The 16,296-nt window shown below is 46.0% G+C and overlaps 1 protein-coding gene across 3 annotated transcripts in view; it reads right to left on the bottom strand.

Moving 5' to 3' along the window:
• Window positions 1-16,296, bottom strand: part of LOC146192599 (DENN domain-containing protein 2D-like) — a 72,970-nt gene that overhangs the window by 35,143 nt on the left and 21,531 nt on the right. For all 3 annotated transcript variants that reach the window (XR_014706766.1, XR_014706765.1, XM_084602496.1), the window contains exons 6-10: window positions 15,007-15,095; window positions 10,722-10,788; window positions 6,530-6,628; window positions 5,761-5,886; window positions 5,616-5,672 (exon numbers count right to left, since the gene is read on the bottom strand). Coding sequence is in view for 1 of the 3 variants with exons in the window: in XM_084602496.1 (XP_084458622.1) it covers window positions 5,616-5,672; window positions 5,761-5,886; window positions 6,530-6,628; window positions 10,722-10,788; window positions 15,007-15,095 (438 nt within the window). In the remaining 2 variants the exon portion in view is untranslated. The remainder of the gene's footprint in view (window positions 1-5,615; window positions 5,673-5,760; window positions 5,887-6,529; window positions 6,629-10,721; window positions 10,789-15,006; window positions 15,096-16,296) is intronic.

Raw genomic sequence — 16,296 nt, 5'->3', positions numbered from 1 at the left:
TTTCAGTGGAAGGAATAAAGCCACTGCGGTCCAAAGTAAGGGCAATAACTGACGCACCTGAGCCCACAAATAGTACTGAGCTGAAATCATTGCTTGGAATGATAACCTTTTACTCAAAGTTCCTGCCAAACTTGGCAACAGTTGCTGCCCCGCTGTACGAGCTTCTGAAGAAAGGAAAACGTTGGGAATGGACAGACATGTGTGTTCAAGCATTTCAGAAAACAAAAAACTTGCTCACGAACAGTCCGGTACTATCGTACTACGATCCAAAGCAACCCTTGGCTATGAGCTGCGACGCGTCACAGTATGGGCTCGGCGCAGTTATTTTTCACATACTTCCAAATGGCATGGAAAAACCTGTTGCTTTTGCATCCAGGACGTTATCACAAGCGGAAAGGGGCTATGCCCACATCGAGCGAGAAGGGCTAGCGATAATCTTTGGCCTCAAAAAGTTTCATTGCTATCTATATGGGCGAAAATTCACGTTGTTCACTGATCATCAACCATTGCTAGGCATCTTAGGCTCACAGAAGCCTGTTCCATCTTTGGCGGCGGCTCGAATGCAGAGATGGGCTTTGATCTTGGCTTCTTATCATTACGACTTGAGATATCGGAAAGGATCTCAAATGCAAGTCGCAGATGCGCTCTCCAGACTGCCTGTTGCAGGGGGAACCGATGTAGATCAGACATATACACTAGCCGTTTTCCAAACTATGCCACTGACGGCCAAAGATATTGCCAAAGCGAGCAAGTATGACCGTACGCTCAGCAAGGTATACCGATATACACTGGAAGGATGGCCAGCACAAGTGCAAGATGCCGAACTTGTGCCGTACTATAGCAAACGCTCGGAGTTGTCTCTCGAAGCAGGTTGCATCACGTGGGGGAACAGAGTTATTGTGCCCACAAAGTTGCAGGACTCTGTGTTAGGACTGTTGCACGAGGAACACCCTGGGGCGTCACGCATGAAGATGCTCGCACGCAGCCTGCTGTGGTGGCCAGGGTTAGACTCGGACATCGAAAAAACTGTAAAACGCTGCAGCATTTGCCAAGCAATGCAAAATACTGTTGCCCGCGCTCCACTCGAGCCATGGCCGTTTCCCACCCGCTGCTGGCAGCGAGTACATGTAGATTTTTTTTAGTTTGAAAAAACGACATTTCTCCTGTGTGTCGACTCGTTTTCAAAGTGGCTCGAAGTGTACCCTATGTCCTCCACTGCCACCGCAAAGACCATCGAGTGCTTGCGAAGTCTGTTTGCTGCTTACGGATTCCCTGAACAACTGGTTTCTTATAATGGTCCACAGCTTTCATCGCAGGAATTCCAGGACTTCCTCGATACATGTGGCACCCGACGCACGTACAGCCCGCCATACCATCCGGAGTCCAACGGGGCAGCCGAAAGGGCAGTTCAAACGGTCAAGAAGAGCCTTCGCAAGCAGCTCCTCCACGACAGCAAGGGAGTTAACAGCAGATCTCTGCAGGAGAGACTGGATCACTTCTTGCTGGCGTATCGGACAACACCTAACACGGTCACAGGCAAGTCTCCCGCAGAACTGTTCCTGAAGCGAACGCCGCGCACAAAGCTTTCATTACTAAAGTCGTCGTTTCGTGATGACATGGAGAAAAAGCAAGAAGTAGTAAAAAGGCAGCTTGATCAACGAAGATCGATTTTCCGTTCATTTAGGGAGGGCGACTTCGTATACGTGAAAACAGTCAGGAAAGAGAAGGTGTCATGGACGGAAGGGCGTATAGTACGGCAAATCAGCCCTGTGACCTACCTTGTAAAAATGCAGAACGTCGTCCGGCATGTTCATATTGATCATTTGCGTTCGCGAAGTTGTTTCCGACATGCAGGGTTGGAGACCGAGGCGATGGGTCCTAGATTATCCAGCCCCAAGGACTCCGCACGCCATCAGGAGGCCTTCGCTGAACCCCAACAGGCGCATCATGAGGTGGACATGCCTGCCTTGGGGATACCCAGCACGGATGAAGATGGCTTCACCGCACGCCAGCAGGTGCATCCGGAGGTGGGCACGCCTGCACCTCCCCTTCTCGAAGATGCTACAAATCGGAACCCACCACCACTGGAAGAGCAGGCAGCGCTACCTCCAGCTGCCGACATCGGGGATCCTCGGACGCAAGCCGAAACTCATTTAGACTCTCGAACACCTCTGCGCAGAAGTCAGCGCACCCGAAAACCACCTGACCGGTACACTTCTCATGATTTCCGTCATTGAAACCAAGGATTAAAGACAATGATCTTGGGGAGAAGGAAGAATGTGATAGCGCGTGTGCATGACGCGCCACTTGCTAACTGATAGCAGCAGCGGATAAGTAACCGCGCTGGCTATATAAGCGCGTCAAAGAACGAATAAAGGTCATTCCTTATCCTGCACCTGGTCTGGGCTGTTTCTTCGAATACGGCCAGCTCGGCTGCCGCCGCTACTTATAATACAAGCAGTAAAAACAAGGACTGGGGCCTATTGTGGCATTGATCATCAGCTTCTTGTTGCCAAATTTAAGCTTCGATTGAGGAAACGCAGAAAACTAGAAGGCCTTTCGGGTATGATCTGGACCAAGTTCTATCAGCATATGCTGTGGAAGTGAGGAATTGATTTCAAGAATTATATCTAGAAGACAGACAGCCTGAAGAGATGTGGACTGATGTTCGTGATATAATACAAGAAGTTGCTACTAAGGGGTAGTTCCAAAGCAAAATAAATGCAAGAAAGCAAACTTGTTATCTGAAGAGGCTTTGCAAATAGCCGAGGAAAGGAGGATAGCAAAACTTATGGGGGAAAGAGAAAAATACAAGGTTCTCAATGCCGATTTTCATAAAATAGCAAGGAGAGATCAGAATGCCTTCCTGAACATACAGTGCCAAGCAGTTGAGGACAACAGCCAATTGAGAAACACAAGAGCTCTGTATAAGACAATCAAAGATATCAAAGGAAGCTTCTATGCTAAGCTGGGCGTGATAAAAGACAAACGAGGCAGGGACCTCACTGAAGCCTCAGAGATAAAGGAGAGGTGGCAGGAATACACAGAAGAACTGTACATTGAGAAACACAAGAGCTCTGTATAAGACAATCAAAGATATCAAAGGAAGCTTCTATGCTAAGCTGGGCGTGATAAAAGACAAACGAGGCAGGGACCTCACTGAAGCCTCAGAGATAAAGGAGAGGTGGCAGGAATACACAGAAGAACTGTACAAGAAGGACCCGGATGTGCAAACCCAACATAAGACGGTTGTGATTACTGATCTCAAGCCGGGCATCCTGAAGAGTGAAGTTGAATGGGCCCTTAGCCAGCCTTGCTAAGAACAAAGCTAGCGGAATTGATGGCATTCCAGCTAAGTTGCTTCAAAACCTCAACCATGACGCTGTTAACGTTCTGTATACATTAAGTCTGCAAATTTGGACAACCCTGCAGTGGCCACAGGATTGGAGGAGGTCAGCTTACATCCCCATTCCAAAGAAAGGCAGTGCCAAAGATTGTTCCAACTACCGCACGATCGCGCTTATTTCGCATGCTGGCAAGGTGATGTTGAAAATCCTCCAAGGTAGGCTGCAGCAGTATGTGGATCGGGAGCTTCCGGACGTGCAAGCTGGGTTTTGCAAGGGCAGAGGAACTAGAGACCAGATTGCCAACCTTCGCTGGATCATGGAAAAAGCAAGAGAGTTCCAGAAACCCATCTACTTCTGCTTTATTGATTATGCGAAAGCGTTTGACTGCGTAGATCATAGCAGATTGTGGCAAGCTCTCCAAGAGATGAGAGTTCCAATTCCCCTCATCTGTCTCCTTAGGAAGCTGTATGAAGGGCAAGAGGCCACAGTCAGAACTGTGCATGGTCTTACTGATTGGTTTCCGATTGAGAAAGGAGTGCGATAAGGCTGCATACTGTTGCCCTGCCTATTTAACCTATATGCTGAGTGCATCATGAGGAAGGCCGGTCTGGACGAGTCTTCAGCTGGAGTGAAGATTCCTGAAAAACGTATCAACAACCTTAGATATGCGGATGATACCACTTTAATGGCAGAAAGTGAAGTCGAACTCAAGAGACTTCTGATGCGCGTACAAGAAGACAGTGAGAAGTTTGGGCTTAAACTGAACATTAAAAAGACAAAGATCATGGCGTCTTGCCCTATCAAGCTCTGGAGCATCAAGGAACAAGAAGTGGAAGCTGTGACAGATTTTCTCTTCTTCGGCTCCAAAATTACCCCGGAAGGAGATTGCAGCCATGAAATTAGGAGATGCCTGCTTCTGGGAAAGAGAGCCATGGCTAGCCTTGACCGCCTAGTAAAGAGCAGAGACATTAGTCTGCAAACCAAGATCCGTATAATTCGTGCTTTCCAGTTGTGATGTCTGGATGCGAGAGTTGGACTCTGAAGAAGGCTGACCGCCAAAGAATTGACGCGTTTGAATTGTGGTGCTGGCAGAGACTCTTGAGATTTCCTTGGACGGCCAGAAAATCAAATCAGTCGATATTGTCGACCATAAACCCTGACTGCTCATTGGAGGGTCAAATTCTAAAGTTAAAGTTCAGCTACTTTAGTCATCTGATGAGAAGAGAGGAGTCGCTGGAGAAAGATTTGATGTTGGGAAAGGTTGAGGGTCACCGGAGAAAGGGTAGGCAGCAAACACGATGGTTAGATGGTATCCTCGAGGCACTGCAGATGAAGTTGATGTTAGGTAGATAGTGAGAGACCGGAAAGCGTGGCGTGATATGGTCCATAAGGTCATGAAGAGTTGGACACGACTGAACTGAACTGAGAGTTTGCTAAAATTTGCTTTCTATGCTCACAAAAACTTTGTTGTATTGAAACTCCTGTGCAAAACTGCTTCATTAAATCAAAGGTAAAAAATGTGCATTTCCACTGAAGCAAGAAACTAAAATGAAAAAAAGCTGCATTGCAAAGTTCGTTAAATTGAGATTCGTTATATCAAGGTTGAACAGTAATACCCTTAAATTTTTGCACTGCACAGTCTGAGCTAGGAGCACCATCGGTGCATGTATAAAGGATGGCACGTGGCTACAATCTCCTGTGTTCTGGCTCTGCAGAGACCTGCTTTTCCCACCACTCTGCTTGTCTGTTTTTGCCTGCGACCACAACGAAGTGTTCAGGCGAATCTGGAAAGGCTGTGCCGGTCCCCCGCCGATACTTGCGTGGCTGGGGTGCCTGGCACAAAATTCCATCAGTGACAGCCAAACTTTTTCTGCATATTCCCAAACCGTCTCTGTTCACCATAGTGTGCGCTCACAGCCTTTTTCACCATGAACTTGCACAAACCGGCTTTTTCGTATGCGCACGTTCGTCTCGGTCCCTTCCAGCCCTGTAACATTTTAGTTACTGTATCAATGGGCACATGTGCTTGCTGTGCATCAGTGTTCCACTCACCATTCACCAATATGGACCAAGAGTGACTATTTCCCCCTTCTTCCAAAGACAGCCCATTTATTACCGGTGGCAGTGAAGTTTGCTGACTAGATACATATGGCTTAAGGTAAACAGGACCCTGAGGAATGAGCTCCAGTGTTGCAATTTTCGAGAAGACACCTCTACGCACTACTAAGCTGCGGCCCTCAGCTGGGCATGGAAGAGGGGTCTACTCACCCAATCATACTTGTCGTCGACAGGCCGAGTTGTGGCAAGGCTCACATCTCTTAGGCCCTGAAATGAACACCGGATCCATCAGGCTGCCTCCTAGGAGATTGACAAGTGTGCAGTATGACGTCAGCGAGTATGAGGGTAAACGTACTGGGGCTTGGAGGCACCCTAGCCGGCATCCAGGTGATGGCACCCGCTGCTGGGCCAGCGTTGACAGCAGCTCGCTCCAGCTGGGTTCGGACAGGGAGACCAGGGGACCCGCCAGGTCACCCAGCAACTGCACAGCACCAGCCACGGTATACTTCTCTAGCACTCGCACTTCACACTTTGCGACATGGGCAAGGAATAAAGAAGGCAAATGCCGGCAAAATATGCACGGTACCCACCCACACGGGGGCCTGCTTCAAGCACTGAACACATTGCAATAAATGTAAACAAAGAAAGTGTGCAAGCAGGTTTACGATGCAACCAGGCTATTAGAATGGAAAAAACACACTGGGCAGTGAGAAAAGATCTCATGACAAACACATTCGCCAGTCCACACTGACAGACTGGATGTGCAGAAAAAAAAAAAAGAAAAAAAAACAATGCCTGGAACCCTTTTTCGGTGCTCCTTTTCGTTCCTAGTTCCAGGACTTCATTCTCTCCAGTGACTCAGTGCAAGTGGCCCTAAGTAGTCAACTAGCTGTGACATGCATGCTAGAAATACTCAACTATAACGGTTAACAATTTCAAAAAATGAACTCAGCGCATGTTTATTGGTGTTTCTTTTGTTTAAACCACAATGTTCCAAGCCCTAGGACACACATAAAAAAATAATGACTCGTTTCCTGCTCGCATTTTTTGCCCCAGTTGAGTGCACCTGCGATATGTGCCGCTCTGTGCAGCTCAGCTGTTTTCTGGTGAAGGACGGCTCATACCTGGTGGTAGAAGGCCACGCTGGATGACTTAGTGGCCAGGCACAACACCAAGGGCGTCTTCAAAGTGCCCCCCAATGCCCCTCCCCCATTGGAAGGACCCTGCACAGGCACACAATAATAGAGTCACTGCGTGTGGCTCCAAAGAGGAGTCGTTTCTAAGCCAGTTGGTGGTTCGCGAGTCTACAATTAGAGTCTACAAATAAACGGCACACAGTGAGAAGGCACGTACAAAAGCCTGTGTGCGTGTCTTCTCAACTGTGCGGAATTTATTTGTTGGCTGTAGCTTTCCTTCACCTCCACTGAGGGGCAGCGGCCCTTCCTGGGCACATCACCACTGCTAGCAGTGCTGAAGGCTTGAAAAACATGCGATGCAGCCTGCACATAGGCTATACAGCAACACCACGTTCCTGCAAGCCACTCATCTGCCACATTACATCACTACTGTATCCCGAGAGAATGATCACAGCCTTGTGCTCGAGAACAAGCAAATTAACTAGGCAAAATTAACAATTAAGAAATTAAATAGGCAGAATTAACAAGCACATGCTGGCACTCTGAACACAGGACCCAGCGCACACGTGGAACAGCAGCACGCCAGCCAAGGGAGAAAACTCTGCTCCTTGGCTGAGACATGCAAGCTTTCAGTCCATTTCTCACCCAAAGAAAGCTTGGCTAGAAACAACTTCCCGTCAACTGATGTACACATTCTAACTTCCGCTCACATGAGCCACTTTTGTAAGTTGAGTTGTGTACCGTCAGGTATGAAAACAGTGGCATTAACAACCTTAAGGCATGTCGTGGCAAATAAAATGACACGTTTAGCTAAACAATTTTATTTTTCAATACTTCTTTTCATAATCTTCCCGTCTTCACCTGTCTCGTGATGAAGCATTATAGTGAAATATGTAGTACAAAATTAAAAACGATTTTTTGAATGAAATATTGAACGAATTGTGCTCCCAATGATTGTAGAGCATTGCGAATTGTATGGGGTTCCAATGATGGTGCGCTGCCATCTTGATGCCACCATGAACAGGTGCGACCAAGTAAGAGCTTGGATTTATTGCAAAGCCATATTTCTTTGACCAGAAGCAAAAATCACATGAAGCAATAAATAAAGGATTTACATTTTCTGCGATTGCTTTTCTTTGCATTCCTTTGAAAATTAATGATGAACGACAAAAGAATGATTCCACTTGTTGCATATCAATTTTGAGATAATCGTGAGATAAAGCCCTTGATTTTTTCCATGTGTGCATGCCAATATCTATCCTTGAAAGTAATTCTCTGGAAAACAGGCCCAGGAGAATTCCTTTACATCCATGAGCCTAAAGAGCCACTTATTGCGCAGAACAAGGCTTGGCAAACATGGCGACAAAAAAATGCTCAGCACTCTCTCCTTGGTTACTTAACACTGTGGGGATGAATTGTAGGGATGACATAATTCAAATACAACCGCTGTCCGCAAACTTCCGAGACGCTTGCCTGGAAGTGATTCGGTTTTAAAACAAATGTTGGTGCTTGTGTGTATGCATAGCACCATCTTTGAAGGCTAGCCTATGCTACTTATGTTAAATGCTGCGACAGCCACTAGACAAAACTACAAGCCAGAAAAAAGCACTTCCACTACAGCCAAATACGAGTCGGGAACAAAGCGGCCGATGGCCCTCAGAGATGGCCTTCCAGCCAATGGCCTCGACAGGTTTCCATGACGCTGTGGTTCGTCCAATCAAGCAGTGTTTTATTGTCTTTTCATCTCTTGCAATGCAAATGTCATGAGCATTCTCAAAGCCACTGGCTGGAGGGCCTCCTTCGAGTGTTATTTGCCGTTTATGTTTTAGTTGCATCCGACAATTCACTGCCGCATCCTACTATAGATGACCGTAGAGAGATGGACGTTCATCTGGAACAGCATGTAAACGTAAAACTCTTGAGCTTATTCATGACACTGATGAGAGCGAAACATTACTGCAGGCACCAGTGTTAGAGTAGCACAAGAGATTCATCACAGGAATAACGGGTTGATTTGGCTGAGAGGGCTTAATGTTTGAAAGCGACTCAGCCTATAAGAGATGCCATAGTGGAGAGCTCGAAGATATTTTTACCACCCGGGGTTCTTTAACATGCATTGATATCACATGGTACATGGGTTTCTTGCTTTTTGCCTACACCAAAAAGCAGTCGCTATAGGACGGATTTCCCACCGTGTTCTTGGGTTGAGCAGTCAGTGCACTAAACACTGAGCCACTGCAGCGAGATCAGGGAGAATGTCTGAAGTAAATGATACAAGGCAGGGGCTCGCTTCAACCTTATAGAATGATGACAATGAGGCTCGGATCGGCAAATTATGCTGCAAGACTGCACCAGCACAGTCCACACGCTATCCCTTGACATCAGTGAGACAACATGCCAACAAATTCTGCGTTAGAACATGGAGAAGTTAAAGTCACTGTGCTCCTTCACACAAGGACAGAAGGTCATGTGGGCCTCAGTGTGTGCAATTTTGCTCTCCGATGAACGCAAGGATGCTGTGGTTTTAGATAGCATCAACAATGAAGACGAAACATGCTGCTTTCAGTTTCAGTACAACCCTCAAACAAAGAGGCAGAGCACCAAATCAGATGCCCATGAGTTCTCTGTGAGTGCAAAAATGTGAAGCGACAGGAGTCCAAAAAAAAAAAAATGATGATGTTGATAATGTGCCAGCACTAGATGGTTCCCTCCCACATCTAGCCACTGTGTGGTGTCTGAAGGCTCATAGCTCAACGCCAGTGTCTTCTCTGTTGGCACTTTGCGTAATGTCACAATACCACATGTCACGGCTGAATTGGCAAGAGCTGCCAACATGGGCAATGCCGTTGAGACGGGAATGAAACCCACTGGGACTCCTGTATTCCAAGTCCCACTCCTAGGCCACACAGGCATATTCATAAGGCCCGGTAAAACTGAGGCTTTATGCCTATGTCGGGTGGCCCTTCACACAATGCGGTAGACTTTGGATGTGTGCTAACGAAAATGCGTGTCCCAGTGCAAAGCAAAATTCAAGTGCTAGCACATAAAATTTGCATTTGGCCTAACTATGCTAAATTACCTTTCATTTTTTCATTTCTTTTCAGTGCCACAGTTTGTTCCACAAAGGCAGAATAAAATCAGGAGTTTTATGTCTGTGCACTCAAACAAATGCAAGCAATGCAATGCAACCTATGGGCCCCTGCAGAACGGAGCCTTCTGCACGATCCTGTAAGGCCATATAGTGTCCTAAGTGGTGTAAAATTTATTCGTGCAATTTTGCTTTTGCCACACTCCCAACCTCTCCTTACCAGAATTTTTCAGTTTCCACAAGTGAGGACAGCCCTGAAAAGGCGCTGGATGGAGAGCATGGAATTGACTTAAAGAAGCTATGTCAAAGGAGCTGATACCCCTGCCAAAAGAGGCGTTCCCTAACACCTTCAAAGACGTTAAAAAACAAACGTTGGAAGCTCTGAACAGACTGCAAGAAAGACTACTTCCAAGGGGTGTTGCACAAATTATTTCAAAGCTGAATGCCTTTTCTCTTCAAGGACTCAGTCTCGGGACTTCACGGGCAAAGGCTCTAAAGTTCCAATGAACATCTCTTAATATTATAAGTCACATAATTAAATGCATACTACAGCCAAAAAAAAACTCTTATTGTTATAATCATATACAATAACCAGGGAAAAAAGAAAAAGAGTTTAAGGTAGTTTAAAGAGAGCTTTCGCTCAATTACGATTATAGTAGATAAGCATGCATCATTTTATTGATATACGTATTCTCCTCATAGGTAAACATTATGTATCACACAACAATATAAACAATTTAAACACATTTATTCATGCCCCTGTCATGGCCAGGACTTCTAAATACATGCCACCACTGGCATACAGTCCAGGAAAAGGGGCCAAAGAACAGCCAGGCATAGAGCCCATGCTGGCCATCTCATCTTACTTGGTCTACCCTGCCCGCGGCAACGTCATCAAAGGATTGGGGACTTATAACTCGGGTGTTTCAAATTCAGTCTCCCAGCTACAAGCTATTCTCAACACATTTCCATTAGCTTGTTTGGTGCCTGTGTGACTAGCTGATTTTCATTCACAATGGCTGTGCGCATACAGCTGTGCTTATTCTTAGCTGCTACGCTGCCTCAGCAAGGCCCTGCCAGTGGCGGTCTCACCTTGGGCAGCTGCAGGCAGTGGAAGAAGGTCTTCTCCCCACTGTCCCGCACCAGCGTGAAGAAGAACCTGCAAGCCACACCCCCCAAAGACCAGTGAGCCAGATGTCAGGTGCCCACAACATTTCTCATTAAACACTCCTGTGGCTGCGCACATTCCCGAGCCTTGCCCACGAAACTGTGCTCGTCAGTGTGAAGCATTTGCTTCTACTCAGCTGCCAGATAACGTCAACTGTTTAGCTGGGCCATTGCCTATTTTAACCATTTTTTCAATTTCTTTAACGACCCCTCTTTTAGTGTATTACATAAGGGACGGGTTTAACATATGAAACTATAACACCTTTCTTGATGCCAAGTGCGATGTGACTTCGAGACTGGCTGCGATTCCATGGGGAAGGTCATTCCACTAAATTGCTGTTTGGAAGAAAAATGACTGAAAAATATAGCCGTACAAGCACACTGGTGTGAAACTTTCACTGGATGACCAATGTGGTGAGACATGCGTGATGGAGGTCCAGAGATGCATGATTTCTGCTTGAGCTGGGCACAGTAAAAATTGTGAAATGGGCACATACTGGAACTGCGGCTATGGAGGGGAGGACTTCACATCTGGGACGAGATGCTGATATTGTATGCGGGTGAGCAAGGAATCAAACAAGCGGCTCTGCTTTGTACGGCTTCCAATGAATCAATGAGACATGCCTGCTGCGGGTTACAAACAAATGGCAGATGCATGCTCAAGTATAGGATGCATACCTATTAAATGATTTGTAAGCAAGCAACTCGACATTTTCATCACCTTCGTAAAGATGATGTCTAAAGAAGCCCAGATTTTTATACGCAGATGATTAGATTATTACAAGCTCACAGCACAAGAGATCACTGCTGATATGCCTCGGCAACTACAGGATGGAACAAGTTCAGCAGTAATATTAAAAATAATATGTGGGTTGCAATGGCGATGAACAGGCACGGGCTTGCATGCAGTGCGGTTATAGGTCATTGAGCAGGAATTACAGTTACAGAGAGACTACAGTTACGCAATTAAGGTTGTCTTAAAAAAGCTCTTCACTGCCATTATTAACTGGAGTGTAAATAGTGCAACTGGTGGCAAATAGATGTACTTGACCTGAAACATTTTATGGCAAAACATTAATACAAATCAGGAATAAAAAGGGACTAAGGACAGTTCTTGTGGAACACCTGATGTTACTTGTACAAGTTGTGGGGATTCAGCTTACCGAGAGATACGAGCATTTTGCCTCTGGCATTTTTTTGCTCTAGAGACCTCCTGTGAGGCACTGCAGGAGATGGCAGTCAGCTGCCAGCCCCTTCTGAAGGGATGCTCTTCCAAAAACTAGTGTAAGTTACCCGCCTTTCCTTTCAGCCTGTTCGACCTCACATCCACAGGGTTGCTTCAAGTGACGTATTGATTTGTCATTTGGACGTGAGCCCATGCATGGGAGCAAACAGAGGAGACAGCTGCCAAACACAGGTAGAACCAGGGTGCATAGCTTTCCTTCCAGGATCGCTGACCTTTTACAGACGACCATGAACGTGGGTTGTATAATTGTGCCCATCTTGTATGCTTGCTCAGGTCTAGTCCCGAATGGAGTCCTGTACCTCACATAAGCAGCGCTGAAGCTTTCATGCTAGAAAGGCCTGATTTTGCATAGCTTTCTGTCACCACCAGCCAGTACCAGTGGTGACGTACTACCGACGTGTGATGCGCTCCACAAATTCCTCATCCACGTTTGTATTGTCTCGCATGCAACAAATTCAACCCTTTTGTTGGCTGTGCGATTCACAAGCAGGCTTAGCTCCGCCACAAACATGTAAGTACTTTTTGCCTTGCGAGTGGATTCATTATTCTGCCTTCAGGCGTTCTGGCAGGTATACCGGCTGTACTAAGGTTTGGGGATCAGTGCAGTTCCAAGTAATGCAGCTTACTACATAGTAAACATTTGTGCTCCCCATTAACTTTGTCTTCCTTCATTCGGAGCGAGGGTGAATGCTGGTTGTGCCCCTCAGCCTGTTCCGGCCTGAGTCCGTGATAAGTAGGTAAAGTGCCATTTATTAGCACACAATTAAGTAACACCACATAGTGTGCTAGCTCCTGTGATGCTTCATCGATGTCACACCACACACGTGCTGCAACACCACCACATTTTTTATTCCATGCCATTCCCCTCCTTTGTTCACCCACTCTACCCACATCTCCTTGCTCATGTGACCTCAAAAGCACTGGAGACATGCTGCTACTGCATGATGTCGCCTGGAACTACATCCTCCACCTCCACCGCCAGACCGTCCTCCTAACACACCACAATGTGTGAACACTATCTGTCCGAATTTTTCCAGCTACAAAATAATGTCTGGATGTAAGTTAAACGAACTATGAAACGGGATCAAAAATTACAGACAAATATGTGCGGTTAAAGAACAAATGCCTCTGAACATTACCCCAGAGCATAACTCCTTGGAATGGAGCCAGCAATTTATTACCATGATTCCAGGAAGCCAGGTTTCTAGAAATTCACAGGCAGATTTGTCAGTGCGCAACGGTGGTTTATGGTAAAAATTTTTCAGCAAGGTGCATGTGGCGACTATGATAATGTCATGATGAGCGAGAGGCCACCAGAGGCCGCCATTCGTTGCAACCACGATGGCCATGCTTACGGCAGCTGCAAAAGTAATCTGCTTGTGCCGCTGGACGAGCCCCTAGAACATGCACAAGCAAGGCCAATGCTGCCACACACATAGTTCTGATTTACCGCTGACACATCTTTCTGCCAAGAGCAGATGCACTTGGAGTTCTGGGTTCATTGAAGACAGCACAAACAAACAGGAAGAAAAAGGAAATGATGCACAAACGTGCAGCAGGGAGAAAATTCACGGTCAGAAACTTGGCAGAGTGCCAGTGCTGTTCCGGTAGTGCAAGCCTCGTTTTCAATAGGTTCACTTTACCTTGCTGGGTTTGGGGCGAACGCCGCCCACTGCCACAAAATCATTTCGTGGCTGACTGCTTCCTTTCGTTGATTACTAATGGGTGGAAGGATAGATGAATGTTAAAAAAAAAAAAAGTGTTTTACGTGTAAGGATTTGGCTTTTTATTTGGAGACTTGTAGCGCCCGTCCGACATAATAGCCTTTCATGGGCGTTGGCTGGGACTACGCCGACAGAAATACTTATCCGTATTTCCGAATTACCGGGGGTCGAATTAACGAGTATTTAGTTGCAAGTTCCGGAGGTTGCGCAGAAGAGAAAAGCAGGCAGTCGCAGCCGCAGCTGCCAATTCCTAGACTCTGGCACCGCTGACCGCCGCACCAGTCATGGCACCATTTAGGCTTTGTCTACTCTTCCACAATTTTACTTAGTTTCATCTTCTGTCCCCGTATTGGATGTGCGCAGCCTCTAACTCTGCCTTCTTATTGTGGAGGCGTTTCCTTGGCCATATGGTGGACACCAGGTCACCCAGAGGGGGCGGCGTGCAGTTTGAATTATCTGTAGTGGAACCTACTCATGTTCCAATTAACGGGTTTTTTTATATACAGATTTCTATGGAGCTTGCTAGGACTGAGTAGTGTAGTTCAAATTATCCAAAAATTCTAATTATCGAGGTTCGAATAATTGAGCTTTTGCTCTATATCATAATATGTCTTGGTTCAAATTTGAAATTTGCTGCTGTTATGCTTAGCTTCAAGGCCTTTTTAAGGACACGAAATGCATAAACCTGAGTCCAGATTTAGCACCTTGAGGAATAGTGCTTTGACACTGAAAAGCTGCATTGTGTATGCTATGGTGCATCCTTGTAGCCTATCTACTGAGTTAATCACTACAAGCATTGCATGTGACAGGCGTGACTCATAAGACAAGACTACAGTCTGCACCCTTAGCAGCTACAGGGAGGCAAGGCCATCATGTTCGCCAAACTAGGTCACAAAAAAAGTGCCATCACAACATAGAGACGCCCAACCAAGCTTTGCGCATGTGACCAAGCTATTATTATTGCTGCACGCCAAGAATTTCCACAAAACACTTTGCAACACAAATAGACTATGCTTACGAGCTGGAGCGAAGAACACAACGTGGGCCAAATCAAATGATCACACTTCACAACCAAAGTATAGAATAATCTAGTCCTGGCCACAAGTACCACGAATTTCATTGTGGCGGTGGTGAATGCTGTGAACGCAGAGATTGTGCAAAGACTACATTTCAGCAATAAAGCGACAGCCACGGCAACGAAGAGAAGGAAGTGGGAGGTGGTCAATGCCACAGTACTGGCCTTTCAGATGATGAACCAGCCTCAGAGTCAAACTCTTGTGGCATGCAGAGATGAGCAATCACAACCGGGTCATAGCCAGGGCAGTCTGTCTGTAAAACACATCACATATATTAGAGTCAAACAAATAAGGAACAAAGACGGCCACAAAGATTCCCAGCGTTCCAACCAAATGTAGGCTGGCACTGTAATGTTTCTTTTTCCCTTTCACACCGTGGTATGCTCTAATAAAGAACACTGTAGCTGAGTTTTAGTGGCGGAAATACTTTCAGGTTTTAAAGAAAGAGGTTTGTTGAACAATAATGTGAGTGTTCTATATTAAACATGACTGGGATTCGATGAGTTTCTGAGCCATGTGTGTCATTATTGCGCAACAAGAAGGGTTCAACGATACACAAATTTTAAAATTTTTTTAGACTGTAGACCATAATGTGCATTCGAAAGACTCAGCAGCAGGTACTTAGACTTAGCAGCATAGCTGCTAAAATTACCTGCAAAAGCATGCCTTCCTCTACTTTCGTGGCTGCGGCGCCCGAGTTTTCATTGCCCAACATATTTGATAAATTTCCCACAGAATTTGTGGAATGTCAGCCACGAGAGAAGGTTGGCCGAAGGTACTTGTGTCCCCCACCTCAGTAAGGCGGAAGTATAGGACTCACAACTTGTTGCAAAGAGGGGAGGTGGGCGTGACTCGGGACGAGGAAGTGGAAAGGAACCAAACAGGATGGGTGGCTACCTGCAACTGGTTTACTTGGAAAGATGGACAACAACACGATAACTTATTGAAATTATGTAATGACGAAGCTGGCTAGCCAAATCGCGAATCCCTTATCATGTGTCAATAACAAATGCACTGCATCTTCATGTCTATATGATGTGCTTCCATAAGCCCAAGCATGACAGTGTTCTGGCTTCTGCATAAATTTCTCAATGCTTTGAATCTGGCTACATATCTTCACATTGTTCAGTAGGCAAAGGCAGGTGCAAAAAAAGCTTTGATTGTTATTGACTCCATGCTGCTGTGTGCAACGGCTTGTACACCTACCCGTCATCCCTATATAAATTCCGTCCTAAGGGGACCTCCAAACTATGCTCACTTTGCATGCCATGGTGACGTTCTGTTCAGGAAAATTTCCTTCTTTCAGAGAAATTGAAGAAAGATATTTGGCAAAAAGGAAGCTTTTAAGAAGTTTCCCAGAATTTATAAAACAAATTCTCCAAACTGGCAGAGCTTTCAAGCTGCCACAGGAAAAAGGGGGCTGAAATACAGAATTGATGTAACTGAGCCAATTT

The sequence above is a fragment of the Amblyomma maculatum genome, chromosome 4 (genome assembly GCF_055883805.1).
Source record: "Amblyomma maculatum isolate TAMU_Amacu chromosome 4, ASM5588380v1, whole genome shotgun sequence".
Taxonomy (NCBI): Eukaryota; Metazoa; Arthropoda; class Arachnida; order Ixodida; family Ixodidae; genus Amblyomma; species Amblyomma maculatum.
This window is presented reverse-complemented; position numbering and strand designations above follow the sequence as displayed.